This window comes from Coffea arabica, chromosome 6e (assembly GCF_036785885.1).
Source record: "Coffea arabica cultivar ET-39 chromosome 6e, Coffea Arabica ET-39 HiFi, whole genome shotgun sequence".
NCBI classification, from domain to species: domain Eukaryota; kingdom Viridiplantae; phylum Streptophyta; class Magnoliopsida; order Gentianales; family Rubiaceae; genus Coffea; species Coffea arabica.
The window spans coordinates 31,742,004-31,755,541 of NC_092321.1; the positions used below are offsets into that span (position 1 = coordinate 31,742,004).

The 13,538-nt window shown below is 38.4% G+C and overlaps 1 protein-coding gene across 1 annotated transcript; it reads right to left on the reverse strand.

The window, feature by feature from the left end:
• Positions 1-11,972: 11,972 nt before the first annotated feature.
• Positions 11,973-12,413, reverse strand: LOC140009856 (uncharacterized). The gene has a single exon (XM_072056190.1). It carries the CDS (start codon positions 12,411-12,413, stop codon positions 11,973-11,975), a length of 441 nt encoding a protein of 146 aa, XP_071912291.1.
• Positions 12,414-13,538: the final 1,125 nt, after the last annotated feature.

The following is a 13,538-nucleotide window of genomic DNA, read 5'->3' on the forward strand; positions in this document are numbered from 1 at the left end:
TGATTTTAAAACTATATTTACTTATAAAAATTATCTAGAAAACTTTTCTTATAAAGAAAATATCGAGAAGGCGTGCAATTAAATAAAATAAAGCCTAGAAAATAAGAAAATTTTCGGGTTCTCACAGGCCCAGTTCGGCCAAAGGCTTACATTCATGCACAAGCAACATTCAATAATTTGATCATTCAATCATTTTACGTTCACTTAGGTCAAGTGCGATAAAGTAAACACGCACCTATTGAAAATTCATTTAACAATCATTGAAAAGCGTTTAACAATCAAGCAATCACTCACAAATTTTCACATAGTCACTTATTGCACGAGCATGCAAGGAATACTCACCAATAGTCAAGTAAGCAAGACAAGAGAAAGCTTTCACAAGTTCTCTTTGGGGTTTCCCTCGAATTCCTCTTGAATACCTGAGACATGCACAATCAATGATTATCTATAATCGTTCAACCAAGGCCAAACAAATTTCCCTCAACCCTTCACTCAAGCATGCTCAATTTCTTGTCAAATTAAGAGAGAAACTCTCTTCACTTAACCACTAAGATAACACTCAAGGGTAGATTCTGTGACGCCCCCACTTCTCCCAAAGGCGAACCCAAGGGCGAACCCAAGGATATCCGCGGAACGCCTGCCCAACTCTCGCCAGGACTCGATACAATTTCAATTCAAGCTTAAAGATACACAACCAAAGAATAACAGTCGGAGTAAGAAAAGTCACTTCCTTAAATAAATATTCAAATCTTACAACACAAGTTCTCAAAAGTACATCACTTTCCCCAAAAGTACAATCACTAGAAGTCGGCTAATCAATACAACCCAAAATACTAATCAAAAGTAATCAAACTGGCTTCTCCAAAATTATTTCCATTCCAAGCTCCTGTTATGGAAAACAAAGCTAATGGGGTGAGCTGATACTCAGTGAGGCCAAGAAAACATCCAAACATATAGTTCAAGTAGCAATGGCATTTGTACGAAAAATAAACAAGGAGGTTCAAATAACTCATAAATAACATTAACACACTTAATAAGGATACAGGAGCTCTCAGGAGCTAGATTCCACTTGTTTTGCTACGGCTCGATCAAATACCTCCACGGGATGACATTTCGTCAAATCCGGATAGGTATCAAGTCCGTAGAACTCCACTTACTCTTCATTCCCGTTCACCGTTACACCCCCTATCCCGGGCCCGCTCTTCTTTTATAAAAGGCACTACTCCACGAGTATGCCAAGCAAGATCTCTTAATAGATCAAACTTTTGATTATCTCATGGTTCACCGAGCTTCTCGACCAAGCCCCTGCTGGCTCGAGTCGCAAGGTCGGCCAATTGAGATTTGGGCGTCCCCCAGTTACAGTTGTAGGTCGAGGAGATTCACTCCAATCGACATCCAGTCAACCAATATAATTCAGTTATAAGCAGTTTAGTTATACAATCAGTTAAAAGAGAATGAGTGCGATAACATACACACTCAACTCAACAGTTATAAACCATTTAATCCATAAGAAGCAATTCATATAATTGCAACAATTCATGCACTTGACACTCACCAAGTCAAAAAGTGAGTAAGTGCTCAAACAAGCTTTTAGATGTCCACTTCGAGATTCTCTTGAAGATCTCCTTGAGCGCCTGAGCAAATAACAATTGGCTATCACTCACTATTACTTACAAATCCCTTGCTAACAAGGAAGAATGTACACTTGTGCAATACTAAGAAAATGTCATGAAAGAGAACCTTAATTACTCAAAAATCGAGGTTCAAAAGTGGAGATTTAAAGTTCCAAGAAAGACTTGCTTCTACCATGAAATCGAGTTTAAAACAGTTTATCGATATCAAGAAAGAGTAACGAGTTCTCAAAAACTTATTTCTTAAGAAATCGGAAAATTTCTGTTTTGCGCGACAATTTTTGGAAAATCAAATCTTGAGTTTGGTACGTCCCAAAATGGAAAACTCTATGCCATCGGAAACTAGGTTTGAAGTACTAAAATTTCCTAGAAGATACTTTTCCACGATTCTAAATGGAAAGCACTCATTTTTCAGCTCAGTTCCAAGAAGACAGGTTTGAACCAGTCTTGATTTTCAGCAATGTTAGGAAATTTGACATAATTCACAGAAAGTGAATCAGCCCTTGAAATTCATAACACAAGACGAGTTCTAAACAAGGTTTCAAACAAGACAAACAGAACTAAATTCGGAGTTTTGAGCACCAAGATTAAACAATTCAAAGTCGGTTAATTTTCACTACTTGAACAGTGAATTTTCAGATTTGAAAAGCAATCTTTGGGGCATCATTTGGATATCGAAATGGTCTTGAAATTACACCAAATTTGGTACACTTAAACTTCCATATATGAGCTACCTCTCTATCAAATATTATGAAAAAAATCACGTGGGAAGGTAGTTAACAAAATGACTAAAGTTCGAAAAATGTTTCAAGGCTAATCTGCCCTCTTGCTTTTCTTTCTTTTTCAAATATTTTGCACAATGAAATCAGCCCCAATTCGATCCATTTTTGAAACCAAGGTCCTATAAACATTTAATAATCAATTGAAAAGAAATTGACATCAAAATTTTGAAACAAAACATGCCAAAACAAGTTTGACCATTCGGTCAACAAGAAAGGAAAAACTTCCAGTTTTCCAGCTTTGTTGCACTTTCGAAATCAGACCATATCTCACTCAATACAAGTTCAAATTAAGAATGGTTTATGGTGTTGTAAACTAGGTTCAAAATGCTACATTTCATCAGAAAGATGAAATCAGTTCACAAGTGAGAGAAAATCAAGCCACAAGATGCAGCTTCTCCATTCCTCTCGGACAGACAGTCACAACAGGATAGTCAACTTTGTTGAATCACTGTGGTTCACTCAGTTCTAACTAGCAAGTGATTTTTATACCGTTAGAAAGCTATGAATGTCTAGTTTCAAATGCCACAAACAGCACTCGATTTTGACTTTTGTACAAAGAGATATGTTCAAGTAAATAACTACTGTTCGGCCCTCCTGATCACCATTTCCAGATTTCTTCCATTTTCGAAAACTCTAGTTTTGAGCAACCAATTGAAACGATTTTTGGAAGACACTTTGTACACACAATATACAACATATAACCATCAATTTCACAGCCAAACAAGCACCAAAATTTTGAATTAAAATAGAGCAACATGGACAGAAAATTTTGGCCAGCTTGCGCTTCCATTTTTCCTTCGATTTCTCTCCACTTTCTAACCGTAATTCTCTCATATAACACATAAATAACATTAACCAAGCAAAAAGTCCTCAAGGCAGCTACCTACAATCCACCTCAAGACCACTAGCCTAGAGATTAAAGCAAGATAAATGAAATTCCTCAAGTCCTCTAACTTATTTCTTGCTTAGGGTTGTAAACCCATGAAATCTAACCACTAAACTTTGATTAAATGGAAAGATTAAAGGAGATGAATGGTTGCCTCCTAAACCCTTGTAGAAACCAGAATTTTTCACCCAAAAACTCTCCAAGAAACACCACAAAAGGTTGCCTTTTTTCAAGCTAGAGTTGATTTCCAAGAGGTGTGGAAGTGGGATGAAGAAATGGAGCAAGATGAAAGCTAGAAGTGAGGAGTTTTCTTTCTCTTCTTCCTCCTTGAGGTTTGGCCGGCTATGGAGAGAGAGAGAGAAGGGTTTGAGTGATGAAACTTGTGAGGGAAGATTGAGGGAAAGTTACTTTAAGTTAGGTGCAAAAAGGTCAACTTTGAATAGTTGTCGCGCGAGAGTTTCGTACCACCGTTTTCTCTCGGGTTTGATACACTTATGCACTAATCCTCCAAGGTACTTCCTTTAACACTGTAATTATTCACTCTTAGTAGTCTAGTATTAATTTCTTAAATCTCCAATTAGTCGCGCGATGCGACTTTCGAGAAACTATTGATGCGCGCGCGATAAAGCGAAAATTTGAACTCACTCACCTCTAATCCCTCAATTAATTTTTCTTAGTCTACTATTGATCATTCTTAATTCTCCAAGATTATTTCACTCTCGGATTGAATGTTACCTCGAAAAACGTGTACTCGCTATTTCTCGCTAAACAAGCCTTCGAAAAATTAAATTTGCTAATGGGACGTTTTAAAAATATAAGTGAGACATCGTTCCATGTAAATGGTTATAAAATGGTTGAAATAAATTATTCGGAGAAAACAGGTGAATAAATAATTAAATAAGCCAGTAAAATAAAATAAAAATAAGAAAATTTTTGGGTCCTCATAGTTTCAAAAGTGCTCCATTTGTAAGTCAAAACATGGCAAGAGTTTTAGGTTCAAAAGTTAGCCAAACCGTTCAAGATTTTAACAAAACACATGTGGGAGGGAAAACCTCTTTCCCTTCCTTAACTCTTAATCTTTTGCCCAAGTTTTGATATATATAAATGAGCGTTCAAGTTTACTAAAACTTATGAAGTCAAAACTTCACCAAACCACCATTTATTTCTTAGCAAAAACACCAACAAATCCTCCAAGTTTTGAACATCAAGCAAGTGAAATTTTCCCATAAAACTCTTGGCATGACGCTCCACTTTTCACCCCTTTTAATTCAAACTTGTTGCTCATTTTAAAAGCACATTCAAGGGCAATTGATTAGCAAGCTATGTTGAGCAAAATTTCACTTTAAATTTAGAGGAAACGAGACAAATTCTAATCCAAGATTCGGCCAAAACCTTCCAAGTTTTGTTTGTCATTTCATAAGAAAAATCCCAGCTTTTGTAATGCTCTTTGAAAAGTCATAACTTGAGTAGTTCAAAAATCATAAATCTTATACCGTTAGAAAATAGACTCAAAAGTCTGCAACTCTTTAGAAGACACCTTCATAAAATTCAGTCCATAACTTAGTCAAATCTCAGCCTAAATTCACTGCTCAACTGAGTGCAATAACAGGACAGTCTTGGATTTTCGGCCCACTTGGAAATTTTCTGGTATTTATAGATGGTGAACCAAACCATGAATTTTACATGGTTAAAAGAGCTATGAGTCTAGTTTCAAATGCAACAAACATGATTCAATTCGGATTTTTCTACACCAAGATATAACAAATTTCTCAAGACTGCTCAGGGTCTACTGCGGAAAAAATTTTCAGCAACACTTGACTCAACCTTCCCACTTAAACTCATGATTTTTGGTTCAAATCCAACTCACAATCAAAGTTTAATGTCTAACATAGTTTGTTGAGCAAGATTTGACCCAAAAGTTTTGAAAAATAAAGGCTAACAACACTTAAAAGTTTCAGCCAGCAAGAAACTTTCCAAACAGAAATTTTCCTCAAGTCATCTACCTAAATCAAGGTTTCAAAGAAACTCATCATCAATCCATTAAAGATCCAATCTTTCTAGCTACAAATCTACTAGAAACTTGAAGAAAAGAGAGGGTTTCAAGCCAATATCTCTCCTAGCAATTTCAACCAAGCAACAACTTCAAGTTTCCTCCAAGAGTTGCCTCCAAGCAAGACTTCTTTCCAAACTCAAACAAGGTTCCAAGAATCAACCAGAGTTTGGGGAAGATTTGAAGCAAGAAATGGAGGAAGAAAGTTGAGCTTTTTTTCTTCTTGTTTTTGGGAGTGAGGAGCTCAGCCAAAGCAAGGAAAAATGAGAGTTTTTGGAGCTAATTTGGAAGATAAATACAACACTTCTCTTGGTCAAAGTCTTGGCTTGATGGTTGACAAGTGTCAAGATCAAATTCCATTCCTATCTCTTTGTCTCTCTTGTGTTTCTTATAACTAATCTATCTTGTATTTCTCTAATACACTCTTAACACCTTTAATCACATACTCCCTCTAGTACCACGCTCATTCTCGTCCACTAAATATAACACACACATCTCACTGGTCGGTCACACTATCTTAATACTCTACAAAACTTAACATGTACTAAAATATAGAAAGGAAAATAAGAAAAATCTTAACTTAACATTTAAAATCACTGTCAAATTAAGGCTAGAAAATATGCAAGTAAAGTAAAATTAAAAGGAAATATAAATTAATTTTTCAAAAATAGGAGACAAATGTAAAAATAATTTTCAGGTCCTCATACTCTCACTCCCTTAAGAAAATTTCGTCCTCGAAATTTTTACCTTCCATCACCTCAGATGACTCTTGAGCCTGTTGCTTGTCTATGGCGTATACCCACGTTGGCACTCTTGGTCTGTTCTCTCTTTCATTAGCTTGTCTAGGATTAGTTTTATCCCCTTGTTGAGCGTTATTCTCTCGTTGCTGTTTCTTCGGACAGTTGCTAATTTGATGATTGGTACTCCCACAAGCTAAGCACTTTCGCCCCTTCCTCCAGCAATCATCCTCAGTGTGATTTGTCTTCCCACAGTATCCACAGGCCAAGCAAGAAGCCACTTTTTAGCCTTCTCGAGGAATTTCCTCTTGTTGCCCTTTTCCCACTGTACTCCCTCTTGTAAAACTTTCTTTTAGCGTTCCTAGTGCCCATGGTGGGTAAGGTGAATGGTTCACTTTTTGCACTTTGGGAGGCATTACCTTTTCTCTAGATTTCTCATGTGTACTACTAGGTGCACTCCTTTTTCATGTTTGGAAAGTTTTTACCTGTGCTTTCGCATTCTCAATCCTTTGAGTTTTCTCAAGAGCTTCTGTAAAAGTATTAACTTGAACCGCCGCTAAAGCTTCTTGGATCTCCAAATTCAATTCTTGTATAAACCGTCTCACTCTCCTTCGCTTCGTAATCACCAATTCAAGAGTAAATTTAGACAGTTTAGTGAATTGTGTTTCATATTCAGCCACACTCAGAGTTCCCTGACGTAACCTAATAAAATCATTCTCTCTCTTCTCTTGAACCAAAGGTGGGAGGTATTTCTCATTAAATTTCCTTATAAAGTTTACCCAAGTCCATGCAGTCTGTTCTCTCTCCCACTTTGCCCTAATAATATTCCATCATGTCCGGGCCAGTCTTTCGAATTGAAATACAGCAAAGTTCACCTGTCTTTCCTCCGTGTAGTTCAAAGCTGCAAAGATATTAGCCATCGTCTTCAACCAATACTCAGCTGTCTCTGGATCAGGCCCTCCAAAGAATTTTGGTGGAGAAAACTTTTGAAAACGTTCTAAGGCCCTATCCTCTCCTATCTCAAGATTCCTAGGTTGATTCACTGAAGTTTGGCCTTGTTGTTCTACCAATTGTGCTAAGATATTGATAATTTGTTGTATCACCATCGCTACTTGGTCCCCTACTTCAACTTTAGGTTCACGATTTTGCTCGGCCGCTACTTCTCTTTCATTCCTTGGTTCCAGTGATTGCCTAGCCCCACGTCCTTGACCAGCTCCATGTCAACGACTACGTCATCCCTCCATACCTTTCTCTCTCTCTCTCTTTTGGTCAAAATAGCCTATATTGTACATAAACAAAATAAATCGGCTAAAGCGGCAGGATAAACACATTTTCAAATCTCAAAGCCATAGATAAGAAAACATGCTTAGCATATTTATAGCACACCAAGTTCATACATCAAGTCACGAAGATACTGTGCATATCACCTGATCAAATCCAAGTACACAAGATAAAAGAAAGTACCATACATATTAGCATTGACATATCACGAACAAAATACATACGTGGCAAAACAAGCAAGAAACAACATGTTGTCCTCGAAATTCTAATCTTTGCTCACAAAAACTCAAGTCTGCAACCTCCAATTTACTCATGGTCATTGTCAAATCTATACCCAAAAGATACTACGACTACTTACCCCTATAGTATCCTTTCTATTCTCAATCGGAGCGGTCATCCTACGTTCGCCAAAAGAATATATACAAGATTAGAATCCAAACTCTTTTTTCCAAAACTTCCATACCTAATCCAAAACTCTCAATCTGGGCAAGATAGGAATCAAAGTCAAATCCCTACTTTTACATCGAGAGGTAGGTATCAAGGAAGCATAGGCAAGAATAGTCAATCAAGGACCAAATTATAAGGAGATAGGTCTGCAGTGCTAATTTCTCCAACATGCATGACAATCTAACCACCAGCCATAGAAACCCTAACAAATCAGTTACTGGATTAGTCCATTATAGCACTCATCGATCCATTCTCCTCAATTAGTTCAATTCCAAGGTCACATATTAAAATCTTCCATGCGTTAACCTTTTTCATTCATATCTACCTCAAGGGCAGTTGTGATGTCGACTCTCATCTAAATGCCCTCAACTCTTGAGTACTCGAGTACAAGAATCCGAAATAAAATAATTAACAACTCGAGCCGACCGATCCCAAGAATAAATCACTTATATTAGAGATTCCTACTTGACGTACATATATATCTTCTCCAAGTATCATGATAAAGGTTTTATGTGACAGTCCCACCTTCCCCTAAGGCGTACCAAAGGGGTTAGCGGACTGCCTGTCCAGCTCTCGCTAGGACTACTCTGACGCTTATAAATCAAAATTCGCAAAACGAAAATGGGAAATGGAGCCGCACAGGAACAGTGCCCGAAACCCAATCAATCACCATCAAATCATATAAACCTTGGAATTTGACATTTACAAACCAAAATAACACATGAACATTGCCAACCACGTTTATACACATATAGTTTCAAATTTACAACCTAGAAGGAAAGGTTAAGTCAAAATACACTTAAGGTTTTTCAATCATCAAGGAGCTAGACAAAAGAATATTAAACTAGCTCAACTCGGCTTCAAAATCACAGTTCCCCAAAAGGTATTCATATCCCTGTAAGGAAAACAAAGGCAATGGAGTGAGCTTTCGCCCAATGAGGTACCATCACTCAAGTAACAAAGTTCATATAAGTACAAAGGTACTCAATCCAAATACATTCAATAAGTGAGTCAACGAGCACCCCATTTCAATAAAGATATGTAAAAGGATACGGTCGGCTCTTAAGAGCCCTTTTCCTCGCTTGCCGCACTTGATCTTGCCCCGTTGACCCTCCGTCAACGCTTAAGGAGGAACCAATATCGTAGACTCTACTTTCCCCAATTTCCTTCCACCTCACATACCCCTACCGGGCCCGAACTCAAACCAATTCAAAATGGTAATACTCGAGTATACCGGAATCAAGAGTCTCATACCCAATGATTCCATAGAAACAGTCCCCATGGCTTGTCAAACTCCCCGACCAAGCCCTTGCTGGCTCGAGTCAATCGACCGCCGGTGGGGTTGAGCTCAGAGTCAACAGTAAGAGTCGTTGGATACACGTCCAAACGACACCAGTTCAAGTATATCCAAGAGACATTCAATCGATACAATAAACAGTCACATAAGCCATAGAGTACGAGAGTGATAAAGTACACCCTCGACTCAATCATTCTCAACAATATACCCAAACATTTAAATCATAGATTTCAAGTATAATAAAGCCATAAAGTAACAATCATATGAGTAGTATACTCACCAATCAAGCAAAGGAAGATTTCACAAATTTCAGTCCAACGAGCGCCTTGGGTCACCGGCACGCCCTAAATCATTCAAGGAAACACAATGAGACTCGAATACGAGTCATAAATCCAAGCCACATATAACTAATGTAAAGCCAATAGAACTTGAAAGTGATATAAGAAACACTTGAGGCTAATGGTTTAGACAACCCCAAAGTCACTAATTAACACCCTAAGCAACCCAATTCCAAGAAAGCATAGGGACCTAAAATTTGGGCAGCATTTCCCCTTAAAATTTCAGATTTCCAACCTACAATCAATCACTTATATTACTCCAACATAACCATAATTACAATTGCAAGTCATAGGCCATTCAATACCCCTTATTAGGCTTACAATACCCTTCAAACAAAGCCAATTCGAGAGTTCTATAGCAACCCAATAAAAGCCCCAATCACAACCCTAAATCTGAAATTTTTCGTACAAAGCGGAAATTTTCTGCAAATAACCACAACTTACGCATCAAAGTTTCATTCTAGACCATTCCAAGCCATCATCCATGGTCAACCAATCTTAAACATATAAAAACAGAAAAATCATGAATAATTATGAAAATTCACCAATCTCTACCAAAAGTCATAAAATCTTTCACAAAACCAACTCTATGACTAACACAAGTCATTAATTTCACATTATCAAAACCAAAGAAGGAATTCCTTAACTACTCACCTTGCAACCTCAAGAAAAGAACCAACTTAGCACCACTTTCTTCCAAACCACTTCACCAACAACCTCACTACAACTAATCTAAGGATTTTTATGGAGAAATCTCAAGTTTAATCGGTTGGATTGCAAGATTGAGCAAGATTGAGAGCAAAAGAGTTGAAGGTTTCTTTTCTTTTCTTTCTAGAGAGAGCCGGCCAAAGAAGCTTGAAATGAAGATGATTTTTGGATCAATTTTGATTAATTGGTAAAGTTAATGAATTGTAGTCAAAATCCAAGATTAAATCACAAAGTGACACTTGTCACCTTTTTGGTTTATAGCTATCCCTTTGTCTCTCTACTACTAATCCATCTAAGTAACCTCTAATTATCTCTTAACACCTAGAAAATTAATCCCAATATACCAAACTTAACCTAATTTGCCGAATTTTACCACACTTTCTGCACTTACGGGTCCCACATCCGGTATACTCTCTTAATTTCTCGAAAACTAACTGATACTAGAAAAATAATTTAAAAATCACATTTACTCATAAAAATTATCTAAAAAATTTTCCTAACAAAGAAAATATAGAATTAGTGTGCAATTAAATAAAATAAAACCTAGAAAATAATAAAAATTTCGGGTTCTCACACTCTCTCCCCCTTAAAAGAATTTCGCTCTCGAAATTTCTCACCTTAACTTTCAAACAGTTTTGGGTATTTTTTTTGCATTTCTTCTTCCACCTCCCAGGTAGCCTCCTCAATCCCGTGATTTCTCCACAAAATCTTCACCAAAGGTATTCGTTTGTTTCTCAGCTCCTTAACCTTTCGGTCAAGCAACTGTACTGGCTTCTCTTCGTAGGTGAGAGATTCATCTATCTCGACTTCCTCTGGTTGTAAGATATGAGATGGATCAGGATAATACTTCTTAAGCATCGAGACGTAGAAAACGTCGTGGATTCTGGATAGACTTGACGGTAGTTCAAGTCGATACGCTATTTTACCAACTCTCTGGAGAATCTTGAAAGGTCCGATGAATCTCGGTTGAAGTTTCTTTCCTCTACCCGCCGTGACACTTCGTAATGGTGTGACCTTAAGGAAAACACGATCCCCAACCTCGAACTCCAGATCATTTCTTCGATTGTCCGCGTAGCTGTTTTGTCGGCTTTGAGCTGTTTGGAGTCTTTGTCGTATCAACTTGACTTTTTCTTGTACTTCCTCCATCCATGGAATAGCCGTTGGATCTAGAATCTTCCTCTCGCCGACTTCATCCCAATAGATCGGTGACCGGTACTTTCTCCCGTAAAGTGCTTCGTATGGGGCCATTTGAATTGACGAATGGTAACTGTTATTGTAAGCAAACTCTATTAAGGTCATATGTTGACCCCAGTTACCCCTAAAATCTAAGATGCAAGTCCTTAACATATCCTCAAGGGTCTGAATGGTTCACTCAGATTGTCCATCCGTCTGGGGGTGATAAGTGGTACTTAGGTTAAGTTTAGTCCCCAAAGTCTCTTGAAATTTCTGTCAAAACCTAGACACAAAGTGGGGATCTCTATCCGAAACAATGCTCACAGGGACTCCGTGTAACCTTACAATCTCATCCATATACACCTGAGTCAATTTATCCATAGAATACTTCATGTTTACTGGCAAGAAATAGGCCGATTTGGTTAACCGATCAGCGCTTACCCAAACGGCATCATGTTCTCGTTGCATTCGTGGCAAACCTGAAACGAAGGCCATTGTGATGTTTTCCCACTTCCATTCGGGTATCTCAAGAGGTTGTAACAAGCCAGATTGTTTTTGATGCTCCACTTTAACTTGTTGGCAAATGAGACATTTTTGCACATATTGAGCAATTTTCTTTTTCATGTTGTCCCACCAATAAGCTCATTTTAGATCCTGATACATCCTGCTACTACATGGATGGATCGTATACTTAGACCGATGAGCTTCCTCTAAGATCTCCTTCTTTAACATTTCATCTTTGGGCACCACCACTCGGTTTCGATATTTCAAAATACCTTCTGGACTGAGGTTGAAGTCGGCCAATTCCCCTTTTTTCACTTTCTCTTCCGACTTCCGCACCATAACATCTTCCTTCTGAGCTTCTGTAATTCGCTCCAGTAGGGTAGACGTTACCCTCACATTACCAAAAGTCACCTTATGCTTCCCAAGGCAGGGTTTCCACTCACAAACCGATTCTAATAGATCCCACTCCTTAATCATTAACCCCGTTACCTGAGCCTTTCGGCTTAAGGCATCCGCCACCACGTTGGCTTTCCCCGGATGGTAGTTAATGGTGCCGTCGTAATCCTCCAGAAACTCCATCCACCGTCGCTGCCTCATATTCAACTCCTTTTATGAGAAAAGGTATCGAAGACTCTTATGGTCTGAGTAAACCTTGAAGGTTACTCCGTATAGATAGTGTCTCCACTTTTTCAGAGCGAAAACAACTGCGGCTAACTCCAGATCGTGGGTTGGGTAGTATTGCTCATGGGGTTTCAACTTCCTAGAGGCAAAAGATATCACATTCTGATTTTGCATCAGCACACACCCCAGACCTTCCCGCGACGCGTTGGTATAAACGGTAAAACCGTCTACTCCGTTAGGCAAAGCTAGAATCGGTGCCATGGTTAATCTTTTCTTTAGCTCTCGAAAACTTGCCTCGCACTTAGCATCTCACATAAAATGACCATGTTTCTTTGTCAAATCGATTAAAGGACCAGCTAGTTTGAAAAAGTCTTTAATAAAGCGCCTATAATACCCAGCCAACCCTAGAAAACTACGAATCTCCATAGGATTTTCTGGCCTCTTCTAATCAGTCACGGCCTCTACTTTTCCCGGGTCAACCGAGATACCCTCTTGGAAAATTACGTGCTCAAAGAAAGAAATTTTCTCCAGCCAAAACTCGCACTTACTAAACTTAGCATACAATTGATGTTCTCTTAAGGTTTGTAAAACGATTCTTAAGTGCTGCTCATGCTCCTCATGAGTCTTGGAGTAGACCAAAATGTCATTAATAAAGACAACGACAAATCGATCCAGGTAGGGCTTAAAAACCCATTGCATCAGATCCATGAAGGCGGCAGGGGCATTGGTCAGTCCAAAGGGCATAACCGCGAACTCATAATGCCCATATCTCGAATTGAAAGCAGTTTTTGGGATATCCTTCTTCCTAATCAACAATTGGTAATACCCCTGTTGAAGATCTAATTTCGAAAAGACCACTGCTCCTTGCAACTGGTCGAACAACTCATCAATATGGGGCAATGAATACTTATTTTTAACCGTCACATTGTTCAGCCCCCGGTAGTCGATACGCATACGCAGATTCCCGTCCCTTTTCTTCACGAATAACACAGGGGTTCCCTAGGGAGACCCACTCTCATGAATGAAACCCCGATCCAAAAGGTCTTGTAACTGCAATTTCAACTCCCTAAACTCAGCAGGTGC